The sequence below is a fragment of the Lepeophtheirus salmonis genome, chromosome 6 (genome assembly GCF_016086655.4).
Source record: "Lepeophtheirus salmonis chromosome 6, UVic_Lsal_1.4, whole genome shotgun sequence".
In the NCBI taxonomy this organism is placed as follows: domain Eukaryota; kingdom Metazoa; phylum Arthropoda; class Copepoda; order Siphonostomatoida; family Caligidae; genus Lepeophtheirus; species Lepeophtheirus salmonis.
Window position 1 is genome coordinate 5441026 of NC_052136.2, and position 17559 is coordinate 5458584.

The 17559-nt window shown below is 31.2% G+C and overlaps 1 protein-coding gene and 1 long non-coding RNA gene across 2 annotated transcripts; both read right to left on the minus strand.

Annotated features, from left to right (window-relative positions):
- Positions 1-69: 69 nt before the first annotated feature.
- Positions 70-3126, minus strand: LOC121120190 (sphingomyelin phosphodiesterase 4). Its single transcript, XM_040715034.2, has 2 exons — positions 2612-3126; positions 70-2357 (listed from the first exon to the last, which is right to left on the minus strand). Exons 1-2 carry the CDS (start codon positions 2766-2768, stop codon positions 148-150), a joined length of 2367 nt encoding a protein of 788 aa, XP_040570968.1. The 5' UTR covers positions 2769-3126; the 3' UTR covers positions 70-147.
- An 861-nt stretch (positions 3127-3987) lies between these two features.
- On the minus strand, positions 3988-6402 carry LOC121120543 (uncharacterized). The gene is made up of 2 exons (XR_005865093.2): positions 4736-6402; positions 3988-4268 (listed from the first exon to the last, which is right to left on the minus strand). It is a non-coding gene; the product is annotated as an uncharacterized lncRNA (long non-coding RNA).
- Positions 6403-17559: the final 11157 nt, after the last annotated feature.

Genomic DNA, 17559 nt, shown 5'->3' on the forward strand with positions numbered 1-17559 from the left:
TTTGTCTCAACAATTGAACTTTCATGGTCATTTAAAGTGATGTAAAATAGGTTAATAAATCAAATAATATCAGGTGTTAAAAACTTTATTCTTTTGGTAATCTTGACAATGTAAAAATAAATATACTCCGATGCAACATCAGTGAATCTACTCGTTATGAAATTTATTTAGTGAATGTAAAACATATTTATAAACGGCACGACAGAGAATGAGTATGAAATAGTAAGAAATCAGCGTAAATGTACTACCCAAAGTTGAATATCCAAATAAGACGTTGTAGATTAAATAAAATAGTCCCAAAAAGAAAAAGGCTTTATACGATCCCAGAGGTCTAAGGACAATTCGAGCTGGAAGGTACTGCTTTTCTAGAGGAGTCATAATGCCCAACAGTTTTTTCTCATTCTGATAATAGTATGAAGGCTGTGTCAGTATTTCCCGGGATAAATATCCAATGAAGTCGTCACGTTCAAAAAAAAGTCCAAAATCTTTCGAAAAACGAGTATTGAAAAATTTCGATACTTTATACAAAGTTCGAACTAAAAATCTGACTTCATCTGATCGTATCAAAGTTAAATCTGGATTTCCAGTGTAACGAACGTCTGGTTTTACTATTCCATTTATAATTTTCCATCGAACTTCCGGACTAATAGGCTCTGATGATGGGATCAAATGAAAAGACGAATAATCCACTGTATCATCATTAGTTGTTACACACTCATGTTTTGTTTCAGCGGTATATCTAACAGACTTAAGTTTGTTACGATAAGATGTAGACAAATCAAAGATAGAAATGAGTTGATCTACAATCGATTCTAAATATCCTATCGTTTTTTGCGTTTCTTCAGGATCTGTTTCCACCAACGAATTATCACTAGTAAAGGATGTAGTCTGAAAGAACAACATTTTCCAATAATTATTCCTCTTCTTTTTAGATTCTTCTTGAAGATTCAAAAGCAATGATCTTAGATCACCATAACTAGGTATAACATATTCCGACATAAGTTTTTGAACAAGAGATACAAAATTTGGTTCAAATAAACTATCAAACAATTGATCTGTGCCGTAAACGTGTAAGGGATTTTTATTTGTATGACCAACAAGTACGATCATATCACGATGCGAAATGCCATTTGGAATCGTGGACTTGAATTTTTTAGCGCCACCAACACTGTTTCCTTTGTATGCAGCTTCTACATCTCTTAAAGTATCAGATAATCCAGCTTGGTCAAAGACTTTACAAAGACGGTACAGCATGTATGCATTTTTATTACAGCTCAAATCCAAACGGAAAAAACGTCGAAGTATCCTCTTGAAAAGAGTGGTGTAAAATTTATTATTTTCGATCACGAAAGGATGCCACTTAAACAAATGCTTTATATCAGCATTATTCTCGATCCCATTGTTACTATCAGTGTATCTCCATGGTTGGATATAGCTAAGCCACGTTTCTAAGATTAATCGAAAAGAAGCATCAAGAGGCCAATTATCTAATGAAGAGCAAAGAAATAAATAAAGTTTTTTCCTTAAACAAGGCCAAACTTCAGCTTTGAAATTATCCATGAATGTAGCATTGTTAGGGCCAGCACTGTTGACGAAGAAGTGTAAGTGCTTCACGACCATTCTTACGACACGCACATGCTCTACTGAGGGAACAAAGGGCAAGTGAGAAGAGGCACTCCGATCTCCAGATACATTCAAATCCTGAAAGGAGAAATGTTCTTGCGATACCGAAGAATCATCTGAGTGCAACCAAAATAAAGAAAGCACATTGATGAGAACTTCGGATCTCCATAATTTCTCCGTTGTCAAAGCAGAATGTATAGATTCAAAAGGAGGTTGTTGTGGATGCGCTTGAATGATTGGAGTTGCTTGCTGCTTCTTGAGCAAGGATGGTGATAAGTTAGTAGTGGGACTATTAAGTCGAATATTAAAGTGATGAGCTGGTGATGAAGGACCACATACTTCGGATCCATCACAAGGAAGGAAATAAGACATATAATCTTCCAATAAAATGGGATAGAGAGCCTCTCCAGGGATCCAATTGATATTTTGCCAATGATTTTGTGGTCTAACAAGAACGTATGCAAAATGAAAAAAGTAGTATTCAAATGCATTTAAGTAGAGAACACTTTGATCTGGAGCTAATCTCGGTAGAATGAACGGATCTGGACCTGAAGATGTCTTAAAAAAGGGAGCTAAATCCGTCAAAGGAAATTCGAAGCGGCGACTTTGAGGATCCGATACCAACTTGTGAACGAGTCTTTGTAGCAGAGGTCCACGACTTGACAAAAAGGAATGTAAAGTTACAAAGTCCTTGAAATCACTATTTTTACGAGAAAAGGCGGGAAGATTCCAACCTTGAATTAAACGGATTGAAGTTATTAATACGAGAATGTACTTGAAATATATATTTAAAACTTATCAATTAAATATTCAGCTAAAAAACAATGAAAAAAAAAGATAATTAGAAATGGGTAAATCCATTCATAATTCCATCATTTCCGCCAAAAATGAAACATGATAACATTCCAAGTCAAAATTACTCAATATTCAATGATAAACTCATGTTATAATTAAACAAAGTAGGCATTCTCCTTTTATTTATACGTACCTAATCCCACACCTCCAGCGGAATATCCAAAGATATCCCCAAGGATTGTCGTAAATAAGCGATGCGCATCACTCAGCTCATTTCCATTTTCTTCGCTATTCAATATTCGAGTTAGTTCCGAACAACGCTGATGGATCGAAATTCGTTGTCCATACATTTTAGGAATTAGCCTTGTTCCGTCTTAACTAATAATTGGCAATTGCTATCCCATTCGCATCGGCAAATTCTCATGCGAGGAAAACACAATTCCGCCTTGAATTGAGAGTTTTTATTTATTAATATTTGGATATTCTAGTGATACAACGGTTTTTTCTTTTCCTTTTGTACTGACTCGAACGCAACATTAGTGATTTTGCGTGGTTGCTAAGTCTGCCATCATAATTATATAATATAATTAATATTACACAGTTGTAAAGTCGCAAATAAACAACAACAATTAATCAATAAAAAACAATGGAAGTAAATTGGTATAATTAAATTACTGCATGCATCAACATCAATGGAATATGTATACTAAAAAGGAAAGAGTAGACAAGATGGTTTCAATAAAAAGTAAACAAAATATTATGTATATGAATAATGTTCGGAATTTACGTAACCTCGATCAAAAAATATCGAATATATATACCCTTCGTAGATGATTGGGGTTATGTATTTTTGTTTTAAAATAACTGTTATAGTTTTTTAGAGTATAATTGTGATTCAGGTACTATTAACTATTTTTTTAATGAATAATTTATGCTTTTGGTTAATTCTAAAGGAAAATACATAACCCTGTCCGAAACGTTGACTTGTATTAAATTACATTTTAATGAATCTCACTCAAAAGAGTGATAAGAATGTAGTGCGCAAGAGATGAAAATAGTTAACTTATTGTATTAATGTCATATTTTATTAAAAGCGTAGCTATACATTTGTAATAACTAATAATATACAAAATTTCAGACGAATCAGAATTAAAGATAAGAAAAAACATTCTTGATAGATATACCTACATATACGTACATGATGTCTCTTTCTCTTTAGAATATACTACGTATGATTAGAAATGTACAATTACTACAAAAATAATTATTAATCTAAAGATTAATCAAACTTAGTTTTTTGGACTTGATGTGAGAATCCCTTGACTCTATTAAAATTAATTACACACTGGATACCCATATCCAAGTTCAAGTTTTACAGAGTAAATAATATAATATAAATGTATAAGCTAATATGAGTAAAAATAAGTATAATATATTATTATGTTAACCTTTAAAAAAACAGTTATTACTATTTCAATGTTACCTTATTCATGGATTTAAATTCAAGCCTTTTCTTAACCTTATCCCATTCATTTTTACAAACAATTATGTAGTATTAATATCGGTGTATTTAAGCTATTCTTACCCATTTTTATTACGTACCAATGAGGAAATAACAAAATAAGGAACAATTATATTTAATATTTTTCAAGGATTTTAATCAAATCTTGTTACATATACATAATATGCAATTATCAAGAAGTTCCCATTACAATCAAATGAAATATAATGTAATGTATTAAGTATTTTTTGAGCTCTGTACAATGTTCTTTGGCTCAAAGTTCATGATATGTAGATATGATAATTCCCTCGTGATCTTTGGTACCCATCAACACCACGGAGTAATACACCTGAAATCAAGAAAAAAATAAGAAAAAACCGTAATCAATAATCTTATTAATATGTTACAATTGTCACTGGTTATCAAATAAGCTCATTAGCAGAGATGTAAAAGTTATTATATTACAATTCCAAATCAAATCTCAAGTCTTAGTCCTCAAATATATTTTGAGCTCATTTCAAGGTCATAATTAAAATAATATAAGATCTATTGGGTGAAGGATTTGAATCAATTCAGTAAAAAATACCTAAATAGTCAAAGTCAAGTTGCAAGTCTTAAATTGTGAGACCAAGTCGAGTCGCAAGTCTTTAAAATATAAACTTAAGTTCAAGTAGAGTCGCAACCATAGAGTCCAAATCCATACCTCTACTAAAAGTAGAAAATTGAACTAAACGTTATTCCATATCTATACTGTAGGTATATTTTGACGATTTTTTTGGACATAATATATCATGAGATTATACTTTGTTTACGTACTTTCTTAATACAGTGATCAATGTCCGATACATTTACAGCCATAAATGCTTCCTTTATCCATCAGAATATCCAGAGTCACAATCTCCCATTTTCATCATATTCATTTTTTTATTATTAAGACTCTTCATATGTTCTTCAACCTCTTCCTTCCAATTTTCGACTCTTTGAGGACTATACAGAGACGATTGTGTAAGTCGGAGTGTATAAAATCTAAACTGTATTGAAGTTATATGATTTTTTGGAACCAATTGTGGTTGATATCGAGTTTTTCCCCTATTATAAGGGGCAATGTAAGCAAAATAGTACATGTGCAGCCCCTACACTCATTTATAGTTGGATAGGATCCTCTCCGCATTCACTGATATAACGTAAAATGTATTTTTGTCCTCCGTTCTTCTACTATACACTTTCTTTCCTCAATGAATATACTTATAATAAATAAAATGCTCTTGGAGTAGGGCCAAGCGACAATGACTGAGATAATAAGTAGGAATTTACTGGTCAGATCTGTTTATTAGAATGTTGAAAAAATTGCATATTCATTTTTAGATAGGATAAAGGAATTATTGACAGGCTAGTGACTGAAATAAGTTAGTTCAGCATAAGCATGATTATATTTTTTTATTTCATCAAATACTTTGATTTGCATATAATAAATGTACCTACACTTTAAAACAACTTAATTAGCTTTCTGTTTTATGAAAAGAAAACCTTTCCATTTGTATTCATACTTTACTATAGGAAAAAATTAGAAATAAAAAAATATTGTATTCGAGAAAATTTTAATGGGTACAAATTTGTTGAAAAGGTCCTGATCAGAGAAATTGAATATAAATTACTTCTCCATAACTTGATAAATTTGCAAATTCTCAAAAATTTCAGTCCCAAAAGTGTTCCTTTCAAAATTGTAAACAAATATGGCGCCTTGAATTACTTTGCTGCAAGTCTTTTGAAGTCAATTATGTCGAAGTTGAAGTCGAATAAGCAAGACAGCAAATTAACTTCTCGATGGTGTTGCCATTGGTATATAGACTAAAGCATAAAAATAAAATAACCGCCATTATTAACTTGAGGAGATACAATAGTGCATGTAGCGTTTTGATATTATTTTCGAAAGATATCGCTTTTCATTTGACGACTCTTAATTATTTTTCTTATTGACGTAGATAGTTAATTTATTGTTATACCATAATCTTCCGTCTTCTCCAGTTTACTGTTTCTTTGTAGCCTTCATAAAAAATGTGTATCTTATCGGGTTTTGTATATTGCCTACGTAATTTACTCTTGATAGAATGATTTGGCACATTTATAATCCCGTTTTATTTATGGACTTACTCTTGGATATTTTGGTTGGATTGAACGAGGGATGAAGAGACCACTTCAGTATCGCTATTGGAGGGATTATTTATATTATTAAAAGCCCCATTCCTTCGTATCTCCTTAGAAGATAAGTAAATTTTGACCACTTTGTTTCCTTAAAGTGGTCTACTCGCTCAACTTTTCTGCCATAATATATTCTTGATCTTTGTTTCGTTACGAAGTCTTTCCATGGAATTTTATTAGTGGTTAGAGGCATCCGCAGGGGGGGGGGCTGTAGACCCCCTAAAATGAGGAAATGAATAGAACTATTTTGGAAAAAAATTAGCCCCCCACCTCCAAACAAAAAAAAAAAATCTGCGGACGCCCCTGGTGTTGTACTGAACAGTACAAGAAATTTGACCTTACATACGCTACCAGTTGTTCGCTATAAAAGATGTGACCGTATATATTTCTTTATTTGCATACATTCCAAATAGATATAGTAAATACTAAAATAGGGATGCACGATATATCCAAGCAATATATTATTGATCCAAGTTAATAAAACTAAATGAAAACGGCATTATTCGTAAACCACTTAAGAAGTAAATTAAAATTGTCAAATATCGGTATATTGTTTAAATTTTTTATAAGGTTATGCCCTAATCGATCTACCGGTTCCGGTTCTTTAATTGCTAGAACGAAAACCGATAAAGTAAAACCAAAACCGTGACTGATACTGCAATATATTCTTTATCGGTCTCAGTTCTTGTGCTTTTGTTCTTATTTAGAATATTTAAAGAAAATACAATAAATATTATAAAAAATAAATTAGCTTTAATCAATAAGTGAATTTTCTGATCAACTGGTTCCTGTACTCCTGAGCTGGCAATCTGTAAACCTGGAAATTGGCACACTCAAGATGGCTTACTACTACTAATCGTTTACTCAGGTTTTATGCAAGTACTCATAATCCATCAAAAAACTTGCAAGTGCTTCTCAGCTACGAGATTAAAGTCTACGCTCCAGAGTGGTTTCTAATCTAGCAAAAAACGTCGTTTAAGGATGGACCTAAGCATTTTTTTGAATTGATCGTTTGCTCTAGATTTTTATCAAAAATCTTAGGTCTTTTGTGCATCCTGCTATTAAAAAAAATGTTTTTTTTACGAACCCAGAAAACTTACTTGTCAGTATGTTATTTGATGAATATGATCATATTCGGGAGTTGGCATTGCGAAGAATAATAAAAGCTAAGGGAACTGAAATTAGCACTTAAAGCAGAAAATTTAAATCACCAAAAGTAAACTTTTAAGCAAAAGACTATACTGAGATTATTGTGTGGCACGAATGTCAAGTTACAGCACCACCGGTTCTTCGAAATATATTTCTAATGAGGATCTTCAAATTATGGTCAAAAATAGTAAACTAGAAAATGTTGATTTTTCTTGTCACACGCAATCATTGGACAGATTTGTTAAACTAAGTGTAACTATCGCTAGTTCTAGAGATGGTTTTATAAGAAGTAGATTGCAATCTTGAGCAGTAATGGCAAATTTTGGACTCAAAAATAAATTTCAATTCTGAGTTTTGTCGTCGATTATAATCTCTAATTTACTTATATTATTTTCCTATATTTTTGGATAATTGATTTTAATAATAAAATACCTTTCAATATTCATTTTTGTACTATTATAGGCAATTAGTTTAATTATGGAAAAAAGTACATTTCAATAAAATAATAGTAGTAACGAAACTTACTACATAATGATCTTATAGTCAATTTAAATAATTAACTCAATAATTTAGTCCAGTAAAAATAATATTTCACCCTGAATACATAAATGAAATGCACATTTACTTGCTACAATATTATAGATTGATAAATTATTTAATAAAATAATTTTTGGATTTAAACACATACAATTGATTCAAGATACATTTGTCAGTTTATTCACTCTTCCATTGGCTCCAGGATCACTCTGTCTCTATTTTCTTGCACATTAACAGAGATACTTTTTAACCATAAAATTAGACGTTTTATAAGCTATTAATTCAATCAATTTAAAAATCATCCTATAATTTACTACGCACATAGCTCTTGAAAACAAGGTCCATTGTATATATTAGTCTTCCTCCACCCTTATTGATGGTGATGAGCAAAATTTGCAAATTTTAAATCATTGATATACGAGACATTAGAAGAAATCAATTCCTCAATTTTCGTAATCATCTTTTTTGGTTCCACATAACAGACTTTCTACCTTTCAACTAAGCTATGATGTTACGAATTGCATCAATAACCTTAGCTTTATTTGACCTCACAATATTCACAAACTTTGAAACTGGAAGCTCCTTATAATTTATATAAAGATAAAAAGTCAGCTCTCTAAAAACAATCCTAGTTGGATGTCTGACAAATTATTGATTTGATCGAAGTAGTGTAACGGGTTATATTTGTTCATTTAATAGTTCGAATAATTTTCTGTATCTTGCTTCTGAAGATATCCAATTAGTATTTCACCTTTAGCAAGATTAAGGAGTGTGTTTCGGGTACAAATATTGATGGAACTAAATATTTCTTTTTAGTTTCCTTCTTTTTATTAGTCCATGGCATGCTAAAAGATCCGATTTGTCGATCGGTTTTTCTTCGAAGTCCTTATTCAAAAATGTAATGAGCCCACGCCTGAATTCTATAAGTTTTCTAATCATTTTTACATATACATTTCACCCTATAGCTTCCAAAGATTTCGGAATGTAGCTTCCACTCCTGCAGCTTACGACACAACATTAATCAGACTGGGGTCTAAGTCCTAATACTGCAAGTTCATGTAAAATATCAAGTCTTGTTCAAGTCCTTGAATATTTTCATCGAATCCTCAGATTTCATCCAAGCTCATTTCAAGTCTATAACTTTAATATGGGGTCCATAGTGCTAAGGCTTTTCTTGAGAGCACAATATACTAGCTTTGGAGTCCAAGTCGAGTTGCAAGATCTAGCTATGGAGTCTAAGTCAAGTCTCCAGTCTTTGATTTTGAGATTTGAAACTTAAGAATATTAAATGAAAATCAAATAATAAGCATGAATGTGAAAATAAAAACATAATATAATTTGTAAGCACTGATCCAATTGTTTCAAATACATATATTTGTTTTTTAATTTTACTTTGGAAGAATCTCAAGCCAATCTATGCTTTATGTATCTGGATACATAGCCTCTTCCATCACTAAGTTTTTCGAACTAAAGATTGGGAATGCACAGCCTTTTTGATTTCTGAGAAATCAATAACTCGTGGTGTTGAAATTTCTGGCGAAGATCGAGACCTCATCGAAACCTTTCAAGATAGTAGTAATAGGAGTAGTCTGAAAAGGGTTTCAGATTTTATTATATTTAACTACGTTACATGCAAATCAGTTTTAAAATATGATGTTCTCAGCGACCAAAACTCCGACAAATTTTATTGATCTCAACAAATCCAAGTAGATGCTTTACAAAACCATAGGTCAATGTATTAGAAACGGGAGATTCCTACTGGATTGCAGTGTAAAAACAACATTTTACTAATTATATTACTTAAGTTCGATTGGAATATTTTCATATATCGACCAAAAATCTTATAAATGAGGCTAATCGTAATTCGGGTAAAAATGGTTGAATTCTCATGGTGCAAGTTCCAGAAAATTACGGAGTTATATGTATTATAAATATTAAATTTTCATTTTGTTTCGCTTAATAAAGGATTTACTCTAACAAAAGTGTTTTATTCAGATCTTAAAATAATAATACATTTTCATAATATAAATATAGGTATAAATTAAAGAAAAGCAGGATAAAGTATAAATAGTTAGCTTTTAATGTTGAACGTATTTACCTATATTGTTAATGAGTATTTATAAAATAACTAATAATATAATATAAGAACTGTTATGAGAAACATTTATTAATAATCTTTATTAGTGTGGAGATTTTTAATCTTCATGTGGATAATATTCCAATATGTTCATAAGCAATTAAGTTTTTTAGAAGATGATTAAGACTAATTATGTTTCGAAATTGCAATTATATTAAGGTTTTCCAATATAAGGAGACATAAGTTAAGAGGTCACTAATAATTTGTTATCACTTAGCACTCAACAATTCACAAAATCTATTTATATAAATAAAAAAATATAATATGCATTGCAGACAGTATCTAGAAAAAAGGATCATATTCATTATGAGTCTATGATTGACTTCTACTTGTTTCCAGAGGAATTCTCCTTATATACATAAAATATAAGTTGACTTTGGAAGGAACAGGCTTCAAGAGTTTCAACGAAGAAGATGTGTATGAGAAACGATAATTCCTTGTTCCTCACTAGGTAATTCATTCGGGAATTATTTCATTTGTGGAACTCTCCAGTTCCAAATAACTATTTATATGTAATATCAGAATATAATATGTTCTTTCATGAAGAAATATACGATAGATCTGGATGAATTTATCTATAGGGTAATGATTAACGAGGTCAGAAGTAACTAACATAGACCTAAGCATGAAGAGGCACTTGCATAATCAATGATCCTTCCATTAAAGGAGACGAGATCCACCGAGTGAAGCACTTGGTCAAGGGATCTCACCCTAAGAATCGAGATTCCTTGAACTGACCCTATGACATAGAAGAGACTATCACAAGACGTGTGAATTGGATATTCCTAGGAACGGGGAGGATATATGGATGCGGATCCCTATATCCGATTGCTACGTAGGAGAGATCCACCTTAATGACCATTAATGAAATGTCTTTCCACGCAGTTCCAACTCCTCACCTCTCTTAAAGGACCCTAGGCAAAGACAAGATCCTTAGATACAAGATATTGTCTCTAAGTATCTTGGGTGGAAACTCAAGGCAAAGAAGCTAGGATTTAGTAGTTCTCAATTCTGATTGGTTTAAAATTAGAAGCTTCTACATGTTCCTCCAGGTACGTAGCCAGTTTGCCAAAATTATTAACCTTAATTATAATTTATAGCCTATATGTCAGTGTTCGGAACATAGTCATGCTTGTTTTTAAATTGAATTGTTTATTTTTCTCTTAACCGCTCTTTCCCTAGTCCTTTAATCCAAGGTTACTATATATAGTCAGATGTTACCATGCCTTTAACCTCCTTCTGCTGACTGCTGAGTAATGGAATTCAAAGTCGTACCTACTCGGGTCTTTTGTAGGTCAAAAAGATGTTGTAATTATTTACAAGGTAGGTTACATAACTAGAGGGCGTCACCATCAAGTTGTCATACTTTTGAGGTTTTTCTTGTTTTTTCAAAAAAAAAAAATATAAATATAATATTCATTTCTTCTCAATATTCAATTACTCTCCCAAATTTAACTATTTTTCTTGTTTTGTTTTTTTAAAACTATTTTTCATGAACCGAGCTACAACTCTGTGTAAATTTCTTTAAATTGTTTCAATAGCTTTTACACATTCAAAATCGACTTTTTTAAAAGTTTTTTTTTTTTAAGTTAATTGGTTGTTAATTTCCAGATATCTCCAGTAAAATACAGGTTTGTTCCAGTATATAATTTAGGCATTTCTCTATCAACTAGATATTTTTATGAAATTGCACTTGTAAAATGATGTTTCGTAATCACAAAATTAGTAGGCTACAAGAAATAGAAATCATATTATTATATAAAGCTACGAATATATTTTTATGTCAACAACAACTTTGTGTAACCTATTTAACGATCCTTAATTCAGAAAATTTAGATTTTTTTATAGATTTATAATCATTGTATATGAGTCTGGGACTATATCAGGGACTGCTAAAGAGTTGTCCTTGGACTATATAAAGAGGAACTTACAACCTCTTTTTGAGTCATAAAAGTTAAAACCTATAGAGCTTAGTAGGTACGACTTTGAATTCCATTACTCAGCAGAAAAAGGGAGGTGAGAGAAGTGAGGAGTTAGAAAGACATTTCATTCATGGTCATTTGGATGGATCTCTCTTACGTAGCAATCGGATTTATGGATCTGCATCCATCCACCCTTTCTCCGTTCCTAGGAATATCCAATTCAAACGCCTTTTGATACTTTCTTCAATGTTAGTGTCTGTTCAAAGCTAGATCCCTTGAAAAAGTGCTTAATTCGGTGGATCTCGTCTCCTTTAATAGAAGGATCGTTGATTGTGGAAGTGTTTCTTCATGTCAAAGTCTGTGATAGTGACTTCTGGTCTCGTTAATCATTGTCCTTATACATAAATTCTTCCAGATCTTCTACGGAATCATCGTATACTTCTTTATAAAGGAACGAAGGAGTTCCATAAAACGATAGAAAGATCCATTGAGGAACACAGAGACAGAGATATCTCATCCTTCATCTACAGTCCCTTCATTGAAAGTTCACTTGAAAGTCAACTCTGCTTAGTCTCCTACTCTAAGCAAACTATTTCATTAATATAAGTCGTTCAATGCCTTTGATGTATATATATATAAAATCCAAAAATCACTATTCGCAATCAGACTTATATCAATTCCATTTATAAGTTGGACTTTGTGATATACGGTCTATACCGATAATTATATAACCCGGACACTTCTATCTCACACTTGATTTCTTTATTACTACGGAGTCACTTTTGTCATTATAAAACAAGTGCAAGATGGTTCTAGACTCGTAAAGATAATGTGACTCGATATTTTAGTCTTACAAAGCATATTCTATTCTGATATTACATATAAACACTTATTTGGAACTAGAGAGTTCCACAATATATATACATATATAATAATAATAAGTCCCGAATGAATAAACTAATGTCAATCCATCCTACTCTATATAAAATGATTATGTTGAGTTTATTTTTCAGAATTGATAAATAATAGTTTTTATTGGTCATAATTGTATTCCTAAGTCATAGTATATTTTGAAGGGAATGAAGTTTTACATATTACATTTTAAATTTCAAATTAGATAAATGTTTGACCTAGTTTGATTTTAACTTCAAAGTCAATTACAGACTAGGAGCTCCATGATAAATATCCAATCTGTTTGAATTTTTTTCTGATTTGTATCTAAACAAGTTCAAACTAATTTCACATGAATTGGAGAACGGTAACTTGCGTTTAAACACGGGTTGACTTGTTTGATTAAAATTACTCTACAATGTCAAGTATATAACTTAAAATTTTATTTTGTACTCAAATTCAAATGTGTTCTTTCCATGAACAAAAATGGATGCGCTACTAAATTACGTTGTTAAAAAAAGTGTTAATTTAATTGGTGATACAAAACATCAAATAATGGGTTCGAAACTTTCTTCGAATGGACAAGTTTTTAAAGTTTTATTTCATAACATTTGTGAAGTGAATATGTATGTGCACCAAAGCGCTAGTTTGACTGTTCATGATTGTATTATCTTCTGGGAATAAGTAAGAATACCAAACAATTTTTTATTTATTGTGTGAATAAAATAGTTCAGCTGTATCAATCTTGGATATGCATACAAAAAAAAAATCTAAGAAATTAACGGACATCCTTAAACAGCGTCAGGACCAAATTATTAATAATTTGGAAAATTAATTAGACATAGGACATATTGATGCATACCCATTAATAGAACAAGATATGGTGTTCTTCAACAACAGAGAAAACCAGGTCTACCAGGTCACTTGGTTGGAGTAGATAAAGAACTTTTGGAAAAGAGGAAAGATCAAAATTACGTATAGTAGAAGATCAAAAACGATTAATGTAGTATACTTCGTCATCTAATTCATCCTCTAGAACGACTATTGTTCTAATGATTTGAATCTTGATTCTAGTGAATCTGGAAATTTTAATGATCTTCACCCTATAATTAAAAGCATAGAGTCAATAACCACCCGAAAAATGATTAAGAAAGATTTTATTACTCCAAATTGAGTAGTTGCATTAGATAGGAGTAAATTAAGTATGAGATAAACAGTCTTTATTCTTGAAGCAACTATTGATTATTTAGGATAGAATATTCGTGAATTTCCTATTAGTAAGTATTCTATCCAAAGAATACGGAGTTATTGAAGAAAAGATGTGGGAACAATATAAAAATTGATTTTAAAGACAGAGAACCAGATATTTAAGCTTTATTTTGGGATGGAAAATTACTGCCTGCTTTGAATAAGTGGAAGATAAATGAAGAATATTTACCAATTGTTTTTACATGTGGAAATAAAGAACAAATTATTTCTGTTCTAAGGTTGGATCATTCTACTGGAAAAGAACAGACTCGAGCGGTCCGGAAAGCAATCCTAGACTGGGAACTCAAAGAAAATGTGCAAGTTCCAAGCTTTCATACCACAGCTTCAAGTACTGGTTGTCTTAATGGTATAGTTATGATCCTGGAGCAAAAATTTGAAATAGAAATCCTTTTATTTGCTTGTTGTCATCATCTTCATGAATTGATTTTAAAAAGTGTATTTGAAGTGAAAATCAAACATGTAACAAGTCCAAATATTCTTTCCTTTCAAAAAATTAAAAGATAATTGGGAAAATATAGATTCCTTCAACATAGACTCATTTCAATCATTAGTAGTACAAAGTGCCCTTTCAGTTTCTGAAATTGAACATTTATTAGAATGTTATTACAGTGAGCAATCAAAAGAAATTGTGAGAGATGATTACATGGAGCAGATAGATCTATGTATTATATTTTTTGGTAAAAACAATGATAAAAAAATTAAAATTAGACCTGCCGATGCCATGCATCAAACTTTTGGATGGCCAGAGCAATATACTCTCTGAAAATATCCTTATTAAGTTCCCACCTTAAAATAAATAAAGACGGTAAAATAAGGTTATTATATATATGTTATTTATTGAAACAATATACGTTAAGCATTGGCTTCAATGTATTTTAGCAGTATAATCACCATATATTAATTTATACTTGTTAAAATCATTAAAAGCTTATGAAAAAATAGACAAAACAATTCCAAAAGCTGCTTTAAAGAAACTTAGTCATCATTTATGGTATTCGACTGATGAAGCTGCTAACCCTTTTATTCTTCGATGATGATGTCGATGAAGACACTAAAGAAAACATAGTCAAAAATTTGACTAATGAAAATATCACGGAACAATGCAAAAGATGCGTTGCATTTAAGGGAGCATTTGATGCTATTTTGTTTGGTACGTGAATGTTTTAAATCTAGTGATAACTTTATTTATTGTTTCATTAACAACTCATCTATTATTATATGAAATTTGATATCAGATAAAAAATATGTGACTTCATATCGGTCTAAAGCATGTCCCTGTTTTTTCCCGTTTCAAAATTGATGATTCTTTTCTCAGTCAAACTCCATCTTTATGGGATAGTAATTCGGCTTACATTGAAGTTTGGAAAAAAAATGTAAATACTTAGAGCCGTTAATGATACGGCTGAGGGAGCAGTTAAGTTGATGCAAGACTTTCATGGGTTAATTACAGCGGATGAAAAACAAAAACAAATTCTACTACGTTGCGTTTATGAACACAAGATATATCCTGACTGTAAAATAAAAACACTTAAAAGAAAATATATCCAATAATATTAATTTATTGCTTTATTTAGTAAAAGTATTCCTAATATATGTTATAGAGTCCTATTATTTATTAATTCTGAAAAATAAACTCAACATAATCACTTTATTTAGAATAAGGTACTGGAGAAAGTTGAAACATGTTCTACTGAAATCAAGGTGCTAGATAGTGTTATCCACTACCTTGACTAAAATACTTCAAATTAGATAAACCAAAGTTTCACACAACAACATCTATTAACTAATAACTAATTGATATTGTTGTCCTGGAAGTATTTCTTCACTAATTTAGAATTCTGTTTTGGATCATTATCCTACTGGTACGTCCAGTTGTGGCAAAGAGGCAGTTTTTCAGCAGACTCCTTCAATTTTTTCATCAAGGATCTTGTTGTAATCCTCCTTCTTCATGATATCTTGATCATTGACGAGGTTCCCTGTGTGTGCTACTGAAAGAGAAGCATCCCCATTGCATTATGCTATCACCACCATGCTTTATGGTGGCGGCAGGGTTCTTCGGCTTGTAGGCTGCTCCTTTCTTTCTCCAGACATACTGAACATACATCTCAAGCAATTCCATTTGAGTCTTAGTTGTTGTCTGAGGGTCCTTGTTAACCTCTTGGCATAATTTATTCTATTAAGATATCTTGAAATAACTTTAAAACAAAGATCAACACGTTACATACATTTTCATTTACATTATTGTTACGGGTATGAATAATTTTGAACATCGCATTTTTTGGTGTTCTATCGATAAAATACCCATGAAATCAAAAGTTCCTTGAAATTTGTATTGATGGCATTCTTTCACTTGTTGGTACATAAACAAACTTGACAAAAATGCATTAGTTTCATCACAAAAATTAAGAGGGGTACGAATAATTTTGGGGACAAGTGTATTTGGAACAATTGGATCAATGCTTATAAATTATATGATGTTTTTATTTTCCCATTCATGCTTATTATTTGATTTTCATTTAATATTCTTAAGTTTCTGGTATCAATTCATTTCTTTATTTATTAAATATATATACGTAATATTAACATAATGATGTATTCTCTTAATTAAAATAAATGTATTAAAGAATTTAGTGGCAGGGTGCTCACAATGATGTTTTTCGAAAATGAAAGTTTTTCGTAAAATCGATACCAGTGGGCGGCGTATGGTTGTAGGGATCTGAATGAGTTACATATCAGAGAATAGGATATGTACGTTGTTGACTTATATTCGTTTGTAAACATATCACCAGTGAGTAGCCTCTCTGAATAATAATGATAATTATCCGTTCAAAGAATATTCGCTACTAGAAAGAGAAAGACTTTCAGACGAAGTTTAGTGACTTGTTGACAAAAGTCCTTTAATTTTATTAGTCATTATTATTTGAGACTTTATGAATGTGATTTTAATTTTTATTAAGTGATAATGAAATTAAAAGTATTCTTGACTCGAAGTGGTTCTTCCAAAGATGAGTTGGACCATCCAAGAAGTTAGTTACAAGAATCTATTCTTTTCATAAAATAAGAAACATGTGAAGTCCTTGTCGCTAGTAGTCCTTGAATTGCAATTTTGATTTATATTCATTACAACTAATCCATTTATTAGTCAATGTTACAATTAAAAGGTTAGGCAACAAGAAAATGTTTGTTTTTTTCTTCGGAAAGAGTTTCTAGATGAGTATGGACTGCCTCTCCTCATGTCGATGCTAATGACAACTAATTTCAATCTTCGGAATCTGTTTCTTTAGTGAGCAAGGACTAACTCACCAGGATAACGAAGAGTTATCAATCCTTTGGATCAGGATCTTTCAAGATAATACGAATAGAGTCCATTCATGAATTAATCATTCTCTTGAAGTTGTCAAAGGGGACCAACATTTCTTCTCTTGAAAGTCAAGATGATTTTTACTACTATTTTTATCGGAGCCCTCTGACCTCTTATGCAAAGGAAATTTATAACTATGTTTTAATATTTTAAATTAAATACTTAGGACTGATAC